The 18,381-nt window shown below is 38.9% G+C and overlaps 1 protein-coding gene across 1 annotated transcript in view; it reads right to left on the bottom strand.

Annotated features, from left to right (window-relative positions):
• Positions 1–15,412, bottom strand: part of RGMA (repulsive guidance molecule BMP co-receptor a) — a 225,250-nt gene extending 209,838 nt beyond the window's left edge. The window contains exon 1 of the mRNA XM_044078330.1: positions 15,091–15,412. Coding sequence (XP_043934265.1) covers positions 15,091–15,104 — 14 coding nt within the window. The 5' untranslated portion in view covers positions 15,105–15,412. The remainder of the gene's footprint in view (positions 1–15,090) is intronic.
• Positions 15,413–18,381: the final 2,969 nt, after the last annotated feature.

The following is an 18,381-nucleotide window of genomic DNA, read 5'->3' as shown; positions in this document are numbered from 1 at the left end:
ACTGGTGTCATTCAAAGGGGATCCATTGCCTGTCAGCTTGGGATGATATGCTGGACAAGCCACGATGCTTCGCTAGGGACGGCTTGCACCTGTCACCCCTGGGCTTTTGGATATTGGCAAAGGCTCTTGTTACCCCCATAGTGCCTTTTTTAGGCAAGGCTCAAAAGACAAACCCACCTCCATAGATATCACAAGGGATAAGAAACTAAGAGTAATGCTACTCAATGCCAGAAGTCTAAACCTCAAGATGCACGCACTCCAAACTCTCCTTAGCATGGAGAACATCGATATCTGTGCAGTAACAGAAACCTGGTTCATGGCTCCCGAGAGCACCCCAGCACTACCAGGTTATACCGCATACCATGCTTTTCGGCCCCAAAACTTGGACCGAACCACAAAAGGAGGTGGAGTATCGATATTCATCAAAGATACCCACACCTCCAGGTTGGTGGCAAAGCACGAAGCATCAGAGACTATCCATGTGCAACTAACAGTGGGTAAAACTGCCTTCCAGTTTATAGCCTGCTACAGACCACCCTCCCAAACCCAGGAACCCCACTCGGCCTTCCTGAGAACACTGGAAAACATGAAGGTCTCTCCAAACACCATTATATTGGGCGACTTCAACTACCCAAACATAGACTGGGAGCAATACTCTAGCTTCAACACCCTAGCCCAAAGGTTCCTAGAATTTATAAACTCAAATGCTATGGAACAACTTGTTACCACTCCCACAAGAAGGGAAAACATACTAGACCTGATCATCACCAACATGGGGACTCTATGCTCCAGACCAGAAGTGTATCCCTCACTGGTAAGATCAGACCATAAACTAATCTCACTGGATATTCACATCCCGACCCCACCCACTGCCCAGAAAACCACAGTGAAAAACTTCTCTAAAGCAAATTTCACACTCCTCAAAGCCGAGGCGGAATCCTTCAAAGCCCCCGGGCCTGTGGAAAATACGGCCCAGACCACAGAATCCTTTATAAACGCATTCTATGAACACCTTCAGGAATGCATGGATCATACGATCCCAAATAAAACCAAGACCCAATCCTCCAAAGGCAGACGTCCTGTCTGGTGGACCCCAGCCATAAACAAACTATACAATAGAAGGAGGAAGCTACTAAATGATAGAGCAAAATCCCAAAAAGGAAGGCATCACTGATCAGTATTAGCAAAAACTACGGGCACTCATAAAATTGTCTAAGGCCAGCTTCGAGAGAAAAATTGCACAGGACACTAAGGATAATCACAAGGCTTTCTTTAGTTATGTTAGGAACCTGGGTAGTAATTCCCAGATATGCTCAGAATTAGTCTAAAATGACAAAAAATACACCGAACCCACAGACATTGCCAACATCCTAGCTGACAGGTTCAGCGCAAACTTCTCCCCCCCTCCCCACCAAAAGGGCAAATATCTATCCCAGCAGAGTGCTGCCCCCCTGACATCTCAGATGCTCAGGTAAGAGCCACCCTCTCCAAAGCAAAAAACACAGCATCAATGGGACCAGACGGTGTTCTGGGCTGCGTCCTACATGAACTCCAAGAAGAGCTAAACTCAAACATAAAACTACTGTTCAATCTCAGCCTTACTACAGGATATGTGCCCAATGAGTGGCGTACAGCAACAGTGGTCCCTCTCCATAAAGGTGGTGCCTCAACGGATCCTGGAAACTATCGCTCCATAAGCTTGACTAGCTTGGTCTGCAAAGCTATGGAAAGGATCATCATGGACCTCATAAATAAAGATATTGGGGACCTACAGTCACTGGATTCTACCCAGTTCGGCTTTGTTAAGGGCAGATCCTGCCTCTTAAACCTGGTTGATTTCTTTGAAACAGTCACCAAGGCCATTGACAAGGGGAAGGTGGTCCACACAGCCTACCTGGACCTCGCAAAAGCCTTCGATACAATACCCCACTCAGGCATTATAGATAAGCTCACCAGCTTAAATATAAACCCCTATGTCACTAGATGGATTGCAAACTGGCTCAAGGACAGAACCCACATGATTAGAATTGCTGGAGCCATGTCAGACTCCAAACCAGTTACAAGTGGTGTCCCACAAGGCTCAGTTCTGGGACCTCTCTTGTTAGGTATATATTTCTCGGAGGTACAGGCCAACACGGAAGGACTGTGGCTGACCAAGTTCGCAGATGACTGCAAAATGGGCGCCAAAATCGACTCTCCAGCCGACACAAGCATCCTTCAAAAGGGCCTCATAGAAACAGACAACTGGTGCCAGAGCCATGGCCTCAAGCTAAATGCCAAAAAGTGTATAGTCATCCCCTTTGGCAAAAACAAAGTGCCCACAAATTACCACATAGGTGGTAATCCATTAAGTACAGAAGAAGTAATTAGGGACCTGGGGACCCAACTTGATAGCAATCTCTCATTTGACAACCACGTGGCCAAAGTGGTTAGAAAAACATTTTATATAGCCCACCTAATCATGAAGGGATTCACATCTAGATCAGGGGAGATCATTGTGCCTCTTTACTCATCCCTCATCAGGCCCATAATTGAGTACAATGCCTCTTTTGGGATGTACCTTACCAGACACCTGCAGCAACTGGAAAGACCCCAAAAGTACCTCACCAAGAGGATCAAAGGGCTCAAACAGATGCCATATGCTGCCCGGTTAAAGAAACTCCAGCTCTACTCAGTGGCATACCGTCTGTTCAGAGGCGATCTGTGCCTGACGATAAAGCCATGTCCAACCATTAATGGACATGCTGCACCTCAGAAAATCCAAATCCCATCGAGCCACGCACTCGAGAGACTTGAACCTCAGCACTGAAATAAATAGGACATGCTGGAGGGACAGATTCATAACCCAGAGGCTCCCTTCACTCTGGAATAAAATCCCAGTCCAGGTTAGGCAGAGTCCCTCATTGACTCTCTTCAAGAGGAATCTTGATGAGTGGATGGGAGATCATAGGTTTACCCCGGGTATCACTTCTGTGTCACTGTTAGACAGAGGAACAGTATACTAACCTCGAAAAAGGGCATAGCAAAATAAATTTAAAATGGGTGGCGAAAGCCAAACACATTCTGGCTAGGCTTATAAATGCCCTAGGGCAGATAGCCTAGTATGAACCTATGAACCTAATATGAAATCCAGCTGCCACAGAAGTGCGGGTATATAATAGCGTTGAATAAGCAGATCTACACCTGTAAGCACCGGTGCACATGGACAGGATATAAAACATTACATCCTGGTTGTTGCCCTGGTGGTTCCAAGCACCCAGCAGCAGCAGCACAAACATAGAAATATGTACAGTCATCTGTAAGAGTAATCATCTCTGCTGCTGAGTAAAGAAGCCAAAACACTTAGTTATAAGTGCAGCCTCACACTAATTTACCTTTGTAATGGAATGTGCACCTGTGTTTCTCTACAAGTGAGAAATCTTGGTGGGTAGGCATTAGACCCCAAAAGGTAGGTTAGTGTAGCTTTGCACATAATGCACATTACCTAGTAAGAGTACACCTGCATATTAATGATATTGCAGCATGACGGTGTTACTACTTAAAGTGTCCCCCATTTTGTTTAGCGATAATACTCTTTAACTTTTGTTTTCTTTCTTTATGTTATATAGCCAGGTGTTGAATATTCATAGATTTAATCACTGATGTTTGTCACCTAATTAATTTATAGCTTTCAGGCATTTGTAAGGTATTTTAGGCCTCTTCTGAAATGGCATTAAGAAATGTTAATTATGCCATGTATCAAATGACATAATTATATAGTTGTAAATCTTCATAATACAAACCTGACACATGTATTCTGCTTGAAAATGATCAGATGGAATTTTTCTTTTTAATACAGGCATTTTACTTTTCTGGCATGCAGTAATAAAGCTGTAGGTGGAACTCACATTTAGTCAGTTATCTTCAATGCATGCAGTTTAAATTAATGTTTAGAGGAGCAGAGAAACATGGGGAAAATACCTTGCCTTTATCTGTAATGTAAGTAAAAGTATGAACTATGCAAGAGGTTAATATTCTCTTTCTCCTTTTTTGATAGAAAGTTATTAAAGTTCTCTATCCATAACCCAGTGAAGCAGTTTGCCAGAGTATCCTTACATATTATAGATTCATATATATTTTAAGGACACTGAATATCATGATATTCTTGCATTTCCAATACCCTGCTTCAGGCAGAACCTCCTTCCTCTAGGAGGACCACAACAGTCAATCCTGGAGTAAACTTATGCATACCCATACAGTCACCTAGTTTATGTTTAAAAGAAGGGAGAATAGTCACACTGCTTAGCATGCAGAGGAAGTTGGGAAGCTTTAGGGCCTTTCTAATTTGTTGATATGTTTAGTGAGATACTCATCAAAGGGGATGTTGTACTCAATAACTGACCTGATCAGTACTAGAATGATTACCTTTTTAGAACTTTTTGATATTCCTTTGGCAATTAGCTGAGGTAAATTAAAGAATTTCCTGACAACCTTTATTACCTGATGGTCAAAAAAGAGGGAGCTATCAATCCAAGTACATAGGTCCCTAATTATGTTTTTTTGTAGAGCTGTGTTGTCTAGACAGTATGATGAGAGGAGGGGTTGTTCAAAACTGAAAATACTACACTTTTTAGCATTTAGTTTGAGACCATGTTTAATTCACCAAGAGTTTAACAGGTCAGGATCATTCTGGAGGGTTTGATTGTCATAGGATGACTTAACAACAACTTCTAGTTTATAATCATCTGCAGACGTTGTTAGCTAGAGATCTTGGTTCTTTACTCAAAGATCTGAGAACTAAATACCAAGAAGGAGAGGTCCCAGCAATGAGCTCTGCTGGCTACTTTAATACATTCTGATGCAGTACCTACATCCTGCAATTTGTACTGTGAGAATTGCCTTTCAGCAAGATTGCTATCCATCTTACCATAGATGGGTCAAGTTTTAACATTTGTTGTCCAAGTTACCTATAGACTTTAATTTAATGTAAAAACCAACATGCAAAAATTGAAGATTGTTATCAGCGAGATGCTCCACATCCCACATGTTCCCTTCTAACATAACTCATTGCTACCTATATTTCGAAAGTGAAGGAATCTAGCACTGAGAACTGCATTTTGTGAACTTTTCTGTGAAGAGATTAGCCCTTTTCATGGAGAACTGCTATCTCAGTGGAGATCTGCTTTTACCCACAAAGCGTCCTTTATTCCTATGCCATTATCCATTTCTAAAATTGCACTTAGAACAATAGGATAGTGATTCATTAGTTGTTGCCCCTAGAGTGTAGAATGACCTTTCAGCTTCTTTGCAGGGTTGTAATACAATGATGCTTTCCATGATATATTGACATTTTTCAGGATACAATACAGATGTTTCTATGCACAAATAAACATGTTTCACCTGTGTGTGCTAGTAATGACTTACATTAACGGTTTGGCATCTACTTTTCCTAAGACTCATTTATGGCCATAGACCCTGATATAGTTATCTTTTCTTACATTGTTTTTCTTGCTATCCACATGAAATTTTCAAAGGCTAGGAAAATGTATGAGCATTATATGTCCTGTATAATCTTTAATCATGGTGTGCTTGTCAATAGGAAGTGGTTGCAAAATTGAGTAGAAGTCAAGAAATGGTTTCTTTTGAATACATGTGCATATTATTTTGATCTTTTTGTGTTTTGTATATTTTTACCTTTTATGATACTGCATTTATTGTCCTTTGTGCCTGGATCATACCTGGAAAAGGTTTGTTTGCAGCAGCATACCTATTCATTATCAAGAGAAAAATAAATGCTGGATAAAAAAAAAAAACATAAGTGAGGGTTCAAGATAAACAAAGAAGACAGATGAATTACTACAGGTTCTCCATAAAGAACTCAAATAAATTCCTATCATTCACAAGGGCACGCACACTTGACTTTAATGTGCCACCCACACACCTTTTCTGTAGAAACAGTCTGATTTATTTTATTTGCTGTTTCACTGGGGTTCAGGCACCTAGGCAGTGCGACAACCCACTGTGAGACAACTGTGGATGGGTGGATGTATGTGGAAGTGGGTAGTTAGCTGCAGTGACAAATGCCTGCAGACAATTTAGAAAAAAAGAACCCCCCACCCCCCCTAACCACAGGTGTGAGACAAAAACCCCATATGTGATCTACACACTACACCCCCTAGAAAACACTGTGTGCAGCTAACACTGTAACATGTGCCTAGAATAGGATGCCAAGTGGGCATACTGTGCTTTCTCTCTTGTCTTGTGCTGTCTCACTTTTTTGTTCCACATTATAGGAAGATGTATATCTCATGGTAGTACTGTTGGATTAAGCGTTTTGGGAGAGGCAGCCTAATATATACAGTGAGCACATTTGCAACACATGTGCCAGTTTGTGATATTGGTCAGAATACCCTGCATCAACAAATATATTAAGCTTTTCACAGACGCATGCATGGGCACATCCTTCAGTTTCTTGCAATTCGGATTGTAAATGGCAGCAGTGGTGAAGAACATTGGCCAACAGTTCAATACTCACCACGTGAAGAAGTTATTTATGCATGGATGTCAAAAAGGTTAGAAATGATTTTCCCTGTGGTGGGACGGGGGGTTGCTAACACGAGTCTAAAAGGAATGATGGGAAAGGGACGTAAACCTCTTGTTATTGCAGTAAGAGTTCACATAGCCCAAAACAAGTAGTATTCTTTGTTGACAAAAGACGGAAACAAAACATGTGTAGTGAGAAATCTGTTTTAAAAAATTGCTGATATTTCTCAGTATTTAGAACATATAAGTATGTATAGATTCAATAGCGTTGTCGCCTCACAGTAAGACGCTGTTCGGTTCGATTCTCAGCTAGAGCGTCTTCTGCGTGGAGACATGCGAGAATGGGCGTACCTTTGTTGAAGGTTGTGCGTCAGGCCTGACAAGCCAGTACGTAAAAATCAACTGCCAATCATTAGCGGACCGGAGTTCCGCTGTGGCGACCCCTAACCTGGAAAAGCCGAAAGACACAAACATACAAACAATAGATTCAATATCATATTCCATAAGAAGAACATACAAAGGGTAACCAGCCTCTCTTTTGAGCTCTCTTTTTCCAGCCTATAGTTAATTTTATTTTCTTTGTATTGCTCTCTTTCATCTGATTCAGTCTCTGAGGTGTAACTTGTGGTTCAGTTTTAGACACAGTTATAGGCAAGATGATATGAATGATTTATATATGATAATTGATGTGTAGGAGAATACTCTCCATAGACATCCAACCATTAAGAATTAATTAAGCTATAAATTATGAATTCTTGCCATGTCCTAGAAGTAACCCTCCTTGATTCCAGTGAAAGCAGTCTAACTGACTGATTTTCTTGTATTATGCCTTATTATGCTACATCTAAAATAGGAGCCCTTCAAGTGACACATTAAAGAGAGAGTTCATGCAGCACTTTTCATGTTGTCAACAGCTACAGTGGCTATATCAGTGGAGTGCTAGAAAGCACAGGTGAAGCAAGAACAAATGCTGTAATACCATTTCACATACTGCTGGTAACAGAAGCGTGATTCTGTATTAATTCAGAAATTAAAGTTAGTATTTTCTCCTATCGTCTCACTATGACAGATTTCCCTACTTTGAGAAGGAGGGAAAACTTGCCTACTATAGACAACCTCTGTTGATATCCAGTTAAGTGATGCTCAGATTGTTGCAAATGGAAAGTTGATGGGCTGGTCTGACTGATGTGCTGAATACTGGTGCTGGCAAGTTTGCATAGACAGTGCTGTGCTAGAGTCACAGAAGTAGGAGAAAGTGAATGCTATTTTTTTTTCATTTTTTTCCCTTTTCTCTGAGTTTGTGTGACATCATAGTTAGTATCTATCTATCCATCTATCTATTGTTTGGGGATGTAGGGGATTGTTCCTACAGCGGTAGGTGAGATTCTTTTGTGTTTTATGATCTTGGGAGTGCCACAAGTTTGAGTTATGATCTTCCAATGTTTTAGACATTTTAGATTTGCTGACTCCTATGTTGATTAAAGGGGACGTGATTACTCATAGTATGCCTCCCCTCCAGCTCCGTAGCCCATTATAGCCTTATCTGTCTAAGAGCCATTTGAGACAGTAGGCGGGGTTTGGACCACATACAATATCACCATTTCACTGAGATTTTGTAGTGCAGTTAGATCTTGTCAGATACCAAAAATTCCATGGCAATTGTTAATGAAAAGAATTTATTAACACTAAAAATATCAATGTATGTAATAAAACATAATACATATGATAACAAAAATAACAATGGCAAGAAAAAGACAAAAACACACATGGTTTGAAACAATGTTAACATAAATTATGTAAAAGAAATAGTAAGAGATTTTTTTAAGGGTGTATTCGTCAAATTTCCACTTGTCATTGTGAATACCATCTTTGGTTTAATGTGCAAAACAGCCATAGATCAAGTGGAATCTATTTGTCAGTCAGATGAAAAAAAAATACAGATTAATTTGTAGCGCTTCACATATTCTTTCCAGGCCATTGCTGAAAAGGTGATTTGGTGTCAGTCCATTTACTTAGTTCCCAGGTAAAAAATAAAATTAAATAACGGTAAACGTATTATGTCAGAAACAGAAGACTAGTTGTGCAAAATCATGTTTAATCCTTTCAGTCTGAATACAAATTCACTGCATATCTCATACCAATGCATGCAATGGCATAGATTACTAGTGAACTGTACTTATCAGATATACAACACGCTGATTATGTTTGATCATTTAATTGGCTAGCCAGTCATTAACCACCAAACTTAACTTATTTATCAGGCACTAGAGATAAAGCAAAAAAGTCACACATTGTGAAGCCGAATGAAAACAGGAGGTTGCTGACAAAATAATGCAGTGCACGTTTGGTGAATTGCTTTGAATAACTTTATTCTAACAAAGTCAACAGCTATCTTAATGGCAGCTAAAAAGGAACTAAGAATAATAACACACATTTTGGCAGATGTGTAGAAGAAAGGATAAGCAAAATGTGAATGGAAAGGGGGGCATGCGAAAGTTAATCAGGAGCAATAGAGGATGACCTCTGATATCTGTTTCTGATACAGCTAAGATACTGTATTTCATTTTCAGTTGAGCTCCACTCTCATTCATTTCTTTGGCCGAAATAAGATTAGAAATTCATAGGTGTTGATTTTTCATAGTTGGTCATAAATTATACATTTATTAAAGTTATGACCCTTGATTCACAGGCATGTGAGTTGTCTGGCAGTCCAGTACAGATAATTAGGGCTGTAAACTACTAGCAAGCCCCATAGACCTAAAATAGTTTTTCTGTTTTCCCTTAAACATTGTATGACTCTGAACAAGTCATGTACCTTGTTCCTAAGTCACTCCTGAAAAGAATCACTTATAGTCAGTGGGCCATAGTCAAGCAACAAATTTGCACAGAGATAAATGAGTCTATGTTTAACCATCAAATAACATTTCCATTGAACGGCTAAACATTGAATCCTAACCATCGAATGTTCATTCAGCGAACATTCATTTTTTCACCAGGGAAAGTAACTAGTTAGCCAACACTTCCCCATCTTACAAAATGCAGCATTTCAAACCTACCCCCACACCCCAGCGACTATATATACCAACTCCAAGACAGCACTACAGTGAGGAAAAGGGCACACAGGTAAGTGTTGGCCAACTAGTTACTTTCCCTTACAGTGAAATGAACTTTCAATGGTTAGAGTTCGATGTTTAGCCATTCGATGGAAATGTTATTTGACCATTAAACACAGGCCAGAGATAAATACCATGATCTTGCATGAATACAGAATAACAGTGAAGGTGGGGTTGCTTATTCCATACAATGCAAACTCTGCATTTCTGTCAGAAAAGCTTCTTAAAATAGGAACATAATAGGCTATGGAGTTGGTTTGCATTCAAGGTAGACTGATTTGTGTAATGCTTGTGTGTCTATGTCACTGTCTACAACATAAGAATTCTATGAAGATGTTAAAAATTAGGCTGATCTGTTATACTGCATTACAAATGGAGAAAGGAGATTTGCTTTTCTACCTTAATATAGACTAACACTGTTAATGTGATGTGTGGTGTGTAAAATATTACAGCATTCATTTCATGGGGTGGGTTTTAAAGTATTCTCATCAGGTTCCTCTTGCCTGCTGTGTGACATAAGCAAGTAACATCACTTTCTTACACTTCAGGTGTCTGCTAAAATGGAAACACCTCTTAGAATCCTAGAGGAATTATGTAAGAAATATATTTATTTAATTTATATTGTAAATAAAGTACAATAATTTCCTAAAACTGGTGCCCATTAGGTTATATTATTAAAGGCACTGTAAATTTTAGGGCAGAAAATAAGAAATATATATTTTTCAAAATGTTAGACATTAAATTAAATTGTTTTGAGCTCTTTATAAGTAACCCAACTTGTTATTACATTTTTGTGTAACTTGTAGTATTTGTTGCTGTGACATTTCTTTTTGGTCCAAACATGGCTCCAAAATTTTAAAAAGCTAGGTAGTTACTGTTACTCCAGCATAAAGGTGAGGCTATCATAATGTATACACTGTGACAAGTAATACATCATATCATGGTGGGATCGGACTAGGCAAGAAAACTATTTAATAGTACATCTTAGAAAGTCAGCTGCATAATGCCATAATGCACTGCAGCATTTTTGCTAAGAAATGTGCAAACCTTTTATTGGAGTTAACAGCTCACTAAATATTTAAACACAAAACATGGGGCATGTGATGTTATTAATGCTTAAGAAGCATTTCTTGTGTTCCATATTAACAGTATTCTGTATCATGATGGAAAAAGAATTAGTATATTCATCAAAGTTTTACAAGAACATGTAACCAGTAAATGCAGTAGTCAGGCACCGTTTCTAGAAAGAATATATTGCATTTGTATCTACATTTCATGTGTAATCTGCACTTTTTTGTTGTTATCTATACATTTTTTGGCATAGTTTTTCCCATTTCTGTGAATTTGATTCGGCTTCCCTTTCTCATTCTCTTTTTATGTATATATATTTTTTCCCGATTTAGTGCTGTTTGGTAGCTATCTGTGAAATCACATCTTGCCCAGTAGATGGAGCTGGGAGACCCACATTACTTCTCCCTGCCCCCACCAATACCAGTTTATGAAAATGCAACCTAACACCGCCTGTAAGCCACAACATGATATAACTGTAGCCAGGCTGCGAACTCTCATTAAATTCTCAATTTGGGGAAATTGATTCTACCTCTCAGCAATTGAAATGCAATTACTTCAACAGGCTGCAATCAGGATTCACATCAAAACATTTCCCAACTTTCATTGGCTTGCCTCCTGACCACAAAAATGCACCTGTCTTGGGAGTGGAACTGTAGATTTTTGTCCTCTGGCATATAAACACGCACGCACCATCACGGACAGCTAAGTTTAAAAGAACATACTCTCATTCAGATGGGCTGAAAAGAAGCAGTGACTGAAAACAATGTGCAATATGACAACGTTTGAAGCTGGTCTCTGTACTACATGTCAGGAAGGCAAGAGGCATCTATTCTACTCTGAAATGGAGCAACCAGCAACAGAAAGCTACATGCCTCAGTGTACAGTTTCAGTTCTAAGGGTAAATCTTTCTCCCACCCTGTGAAGTTTCACTATGAATTCTTGGGCCTCTTGACAGCTGGCCAAAATGTCAATGTATAATAAAGGGCATGGCCATACTGTTTCTCCCTCTTGTAATGTAGAATAAGGTATTTACTTATTTATATTCGTAGTCTGATCACAGATGGGACTAATGTACAAAATCCACTCAACACGTTACAGTAAATGGATAAAAGAACGTTCACATGCTACACAACTAGACAGACTAAACTGCATCATCTTACTGCCCTCTTAATGCTCCGCTTGGTTAACAATGGCAGAGCACTGATTAGTGTTCAGAAAAACATAATGGTAGTTTGAGTACAGAACTTGGAGCTGGAAACATAATTATTAGTGAAACTTATCTGTGAAAGTAAAGGGTAAGAGCCATGTGAGAACTTTGTCACTCTTCTCTTCATTGTAGAATTTAAACAATTAAATTGCTGAAGCTTGTCTTTCTCCACAGTTTGCCACTCATGCATAAACGGCAGCAGCTGACACATTGTTTTAAATACAGGTAAACAGTATCATGTGAGTGTGTGTGTGTGTGTGTGTGTGTGTGTGTGTGTGTGTGTGTGTGTGTGTGCGCGCGCGCGCACGGCCAGTGGGAATATGTGTATATCTAAAGTTATATTTTACCCACAGATAAAAACATAAAAATGAGGACTAGTAATCAAAACCGATAATCATTTCAAGTTTATGCTACAGTATCAAGGTACAAGCTCTTTAACAGTCTCACTTGTATGTCCACACACATACACACACAGACACACACACACACACACACACACACACACACACACACACACACACACACGTAAATACAATGCCGTCTCATAACTGCACTTGCATCATGCAAAAGAAAAAAATAGCATATAATAAAATGCAGCCCCCATCTGTATGTCATAGTCCCACTTGCAGGAACTCTGCATATACTGTTCATTTGGTACATTTATCCAAAATAACAATAGCTGCTGAACCAGCATTGTTATATAGTTGCCATAAGAATTTTGAAAAACACAGTTAGCTAAAGATAAGTAGGACCCCAGATCTTACTTAGCATTTTTTGAAGAACTTATTGATCAAAAATATGGTTATGATTGTGCTCCATCTTTTTCTGTATACATCAGATTATATTTTCCTAACTAAATTCATCTGATAGAAATGGATATGCGTTCCTAGTATCCTTCGACTCCTGCTGATGCTAAGCATTGTTTGCTTCATAATCCGTTTCGCAAATCCTTTTTTGGTAAATAGCATGTAACTCAGGAAGAAAAGAACTATGCAGTTGAATACAGGCAACTATTGGGGGACTATGTAAAAGACAAGGTTCCAGATTCTTGGGTATTGTCATACAAGACAATCAAATTAAACCCTTTTAGGCACAAGTGCTTGTTTCATGGGTGAATGACATATTTGGTTTACTTAACAGACTTTCAACATCTATGCCATACTGCAGTAATCAGTGATAATCAAAGCCAGTCCTTCAAGAAAAAGAACTGTACGCCAGTGTCAGAACCGCCAAATTGCACTAACAGCTCACAAAGGAGAGAAAAACTATTGTTAGTGGGGCTCATTTTCTTTTCCCTCTGTCTGCTTGCTACAGTCAGTGAGAAGAAACCCCCTGCTAATGGTTGCCTTCTTGCTGTCACTTGTAAATGCTGCTACAACTCACATCTGTCATGGGCATACTGACGGATGACCCTTGACAGTTGAGGTAGGGGTACCTGAGAATGAGATGCTTTCAGTCTGCATCCTGATTCTTTGCATTGATTATGAGCAACTTTGTTGCAGAGGAACATGACAGAAGAGTAAAGGGGAGGAAGGGAAAAAATGTAGCATTGGTGGAGAGGTAAATACAGAACACTTGAATAATATCTGAGCTCAGCAAGAACGATACCCTCAAACAACTCCACTTCTTTCAAGGGCATTGTTGTGTAGCAGTTCTGGGATGAGGAAAGCAAAACTCTGACCCCCCCCCCAAACAAAAAAAAAAAAAAAGAAAAAGAGATACAGAGAACAGCAGCACATATAAAGCAACCTCAAGTCCCCATGTTAGCACAAAATAACAATTTGGAGCCTTGCATGACTTAATTTCATTGGTATAAAATGATTTTACTTCCAGCTTTACAATTCTTCATTTACCGTGCCGGTTCTGCTTTCCTAGCAAATATATCACGGCATTAATATAAGCAAGGTCAATTAAAGTGTAAGGAGAAATCTGTTTGCTTTATTTAATTATCTTCAGTAGTCAGAAGCTGAATACCCCAAAATTCAGTTTTCTTGGAATCCTTCTGATGTTCTGTCTCACTGTTGCCAGGAGTATTCTGCAGAAATGTGGAATGTCACTTTAAATGCAAACACACCTACATATCCTATTACTGGGTGCAGTTCCTTTCTCAATAAGGATAAATAGGAAGAAACATTAGTGTTAGCATATGAACTGTAAACATCTGTTTGCCTTCAGTGTTACGATGCATTTGTGCTGCCTTGGAGGAAGCCAAGTAGGTTTTTCCTTAGATCTAATTATTACGTTATACATGAGTAAATGTAATACACACTACAGTCTCATTACAGTATTGATCCCTGTAATATATGGAAGCCAGCAGTTTCCATATTCAATTTAAAATGAAACAACGATATGGCTATATATTGTACATAGCCTGGAATGCTTTATTTTTCATTTAGTGGTAGAAAATTGAATATTGTCATATAAAACAATGTTAACATGTATTCAGTGCTTAATTGGCTTCAAATCCTTTAATACCTGCAAGGTCAGGACCTGTTATCACAGTAAACCTTTACATAGCATAAGAAATAACTACCCAGATTATCTCAAAATTAAAAGATGTTGAGTGAATGATTTATATCATAACTGGCAATATAGCACTATATCTTAGGCAGATTTAACATACATGCTCTGTTTCTGTATTCAGTGCATCATAACAAACACTATTATTTACCAGATGGCATACTTTCCCATTTATTAAATTATAATTTACCCATATACTAAATTCACCAGAGCATACACTAGCATATAAATCAAGTATGAGAAACACTATCGTGAACACAAGGAAATGATGGCATCAACTTACAGATGAAAATAAATCTATGAAAGAAAGACAAGTTATGCAGCCAAAACTACTGTGAGAAATAATGTGTGTAATCCTGACATAAATGGGACTAACAGAAGCAAAGAAACAAAAAATGGTTAGACTTCGACAAGGGAAAAATGGAATGAAAAAAGGGCTAAAAGGAGCTACACATAACTAAAACAATTCTAAACAACATCACTTAGGTCTTCCTGTTTCATCTCCCTCTAGTAGACAAGGTGTTAAAAGAATCTTATGGGAATGAAGACTGTTTGCTACAGATCTCCATCTTCACACATTAAAAAAATGCCTGCCTTGATCATGCTCTGAAGCTGATTACAGTATTATAACCTTGCTGCTTCCTTGTAAAGCCTTACCTTGATGACTGCATGAACCCCCTCCAGCCCGCCTTGGGACTGATCTGAGCTTCATAGAACAGGAGAATCTTCTTGGGAGAAATCCTCCGGAATAAAGAGAGAAATCCACGCTGTTGGGGGTATCAGACTGGTGCTCCCCTCCTCACTTACAACTACACAATGACAGCAAGTGCAGTATCTTTTCCTGCATGTCTGCTAAAAGACTGAATTAGGGTGTGAAATGTAAGTGGTTTTCAACAAGATCTGTGTGTGTGAGAAAGCAGGAGAGAATGACACAGATAGGGAGGGGGCAGAGATAGACCAACGGTCCTACATGTGCTGGTGTGAATAGGTTAGTTAGCATGCAAAAGGGGAAAGAGAAAAAGAGAGGGAGGGAGGGAGAGAGAGGGAGAATGAAAGGGACACAGTGACAATGTCGTATTCACAGCAATCAGTCTAACAAAAAAGAAAAGACTGGCCTCTGGAAAGGATGAGATTTATGCTTCACAGTATTGCACACCAAAGTTCTCAACGTGACCTTTAATTTTACATCTGCAAACCTAAACTGGCTGTATGGTACAGGTATTTGTACACATGAAAATTCTTGCATGTTTTATGCCTTTAGATCTCATGAGCAAATGTATATATGGACTTTCATTGACCCATCTTCCTTAGTCTGAGAACCTGAAAAAAATTCTGATTGCATATCTCCAAAAGCCAGTGTGCCACAAAAGAACTCAGATGCTGGTATCCCACAGTTTCTATCCTTTATTTGTGATGTAATACATTTATCAGATAAATAAATAGTGGCACTAAGTTTTATGTCACTTAAATATAATGATGAATTATTCAAAGTCAACATTCACTCAGAATGCAGAGGTGTTACTACATTTGTGTTATACTTGAATTGCTTATTTTCATTTTTAATCTGGTAGCCTAATCGAGTTGTTAACATTAAAGATATAAGAGATATGCTACTTATATGACTAGAGCACACAGAATGAGTTATGAGATGGTACATATATTATATATAATGGCTTATGTGTCACAGACTGTATATTCATAAATTACTTCATAGCCACAAGCAGGTCATTTAGGGCCAAATTCCAAAATAATTTATGCATACGACATTGTCACACAGTTGTGGACATCAGTTTTTGATTCCAAAAGACAGATTGCAGCAGGTTGCTATACACAAATGAAGTATGCAGGCATTCACAGGCATTCAATGTCATTTGTAAAGGCTGCAAACAAGTAGAGGAGCTCTAAGCTTTTATAAGCCAGAAGTAAAAATGTTGGAGAATGGCAGATGGTGCTGCTCGATTTGTATCATAATGCTGCCATTTCTGGCAGTTAACTACAATGCAGGTGAACAAGCTTGATGCTGCGGAGTTTTCATCAGCTGCTATGTGGCCTGCAGTGAGGAGGTTACCAGCTACTTAGTGCCAATGACTCCAGTTAGACCAGATCTCTGACCAGGAATATCAATGACTCCAGTTAGACTAGATTTCTGACCAGGAAGTTAAAGACAGATATTGCCGAGACATGGTGCTGGTACTGGCTGAATATGATATGTACTGGACAAATAAATTCACCCAGCATGCAAACTAATCTAGTCCCTTGACAAACAAAAGTGCACCTGTTGCTGTGTATCCTTGCATCTGGGGCATTGTAGTGTCATATGAATAACACAACAGGTGCATTCAAAAGCACAACCTCCTGAGTTTTTCAATCAATTAATCTTTTTATGACTCTGTATGTAAGACACTGTAGTCACTGGATGTAACAATTTCAATGATCAATGCTACTTTTTTCTTCTTTTCATGGACTACTATATCTGTTTTTCTCGCTTGTATTTTTTGAACTGTTAATGGTTATCCCATGTTATATAAACTTGATCATTTTCTATGATGCTTTGTGGCTCATGCTTCCAATGTTTTTCAGCTACTTCAATATTATAATGTTTGCATCGTTCCCAATGCAACAGTCTTGCCACATTATTATGCTTTCAGTATACAGTCCTTCTGCCATTAGTATATCATAACCAGGAACAAGATGTATGACTGTTTTCAATTCTGTTTTACAAACCTACATTTGTCTGTTTCTCCCACATTTTCAATGAACTTTGTAAACCAATGTGTATGTAGTTCACTATCTTGGGCCGCCTATATTAACCTTTCTTCTTAGGTTTAAATTCACCTCTCCTCTGCATTCAGTCCTGATCAACATGAGGTTGTTCCAAGTGTTTTCTATACTTGCAACTATATTTATGCATTTTCCACATTTCTTGCCTTCTCATCTGATCCTTTACCTTATATTCTTTCTCTTGTTTTTTTTTTGACACATTGAGTTGCTGCCTGATTTTTATCTACTTCTGGTTTGGTTTCCATCCAGCTTGACACGGAAATGCTTCTGCTAAACTAAGTTGGGAAGTCATCTTAGACTTATTCTCCTCATGTTTCAAAACTTTCACTACATTTGAGTCTTGTGAGGTCAGAAGATATGTATGCAGTCCCACGACTGGAGATCTATACATGCAATCAGTTTCGAGGAGGCCCATAGCTCCTTCAGAATGGGGAATATATAATCTTGGTATGCACTCATTTTTATAAATCATTTGATGAGCATGAAGTATCCTTCTTGTTTTCCTCTCCAACCTATTCAACACCTTTTGGGGTCAGTCAGTCACTCCAAAACTGTAAGTTAGGACAGGAAGAGCAAATTGGTTTATAGTCTGGACTTTGTTCCTAGATGTCAACACTGTTTTCAGTATTAATTTTAGTCTTCTAAAATATTCCTTACTAAGATTTGTTTGCATTTGTGATTACAGGGACTCTGCATTATTCCTGTGTAGATATGGGCCCTTTAGGGGATGAGGGGGGTAAAGTTAGCACTGAACCTATCTACCAGGATGTTGGCAATATCAGTTGGTTCTGTAATTTTCGTGCCGTTGTGCTGTAACTCAGAGCAAATCTGGGTGTTGCTATCGAGATTCTTGACATAGCTATAGAATGCTTTGTGGTTGTCCTAAGAATTAGTGGCGATTTTATTTTCGTAGCTAGCTTTAGAGGATCTTATAAGGGATCTCAGCTTCTTACTGAGGCTGACCCGGGAGCTCCTCCACTCATGGGATTTTACTCTCTTTTGCAACAGTTTCTTCCTTCTGTTGTACAGTTTGTTTATGGCAGGGGACCACCAGATTGGCTTCCTTTTTTTGGAGGATAGCATCTTGGTTCTGTTTGGGATAGCATGATCCATGCACTCGTGTAAGTGCTTACAGAGTGCATTTGTGTAGGATTCAGCAGTTGTAAC

This window comes from Protopterus annectens, chromosome 7.part0 (genome assembly GCF_019279795.1).
Source record: "Protopterus annectens isolate FY-2018-M chromosome 7.part0, PAN1.0, whole genome shotgun sequence".
Lineage (NCBI taxonomy): Eukaryota > Metazoa > Chordata > Ceratodontiformes > Protopteridae > Protopterus > Protopterus annectens.
Note: the sequence above shows the minus strand (reverse complement) of the source record. Positions and strands in the feature narration are given on the sequence as shown.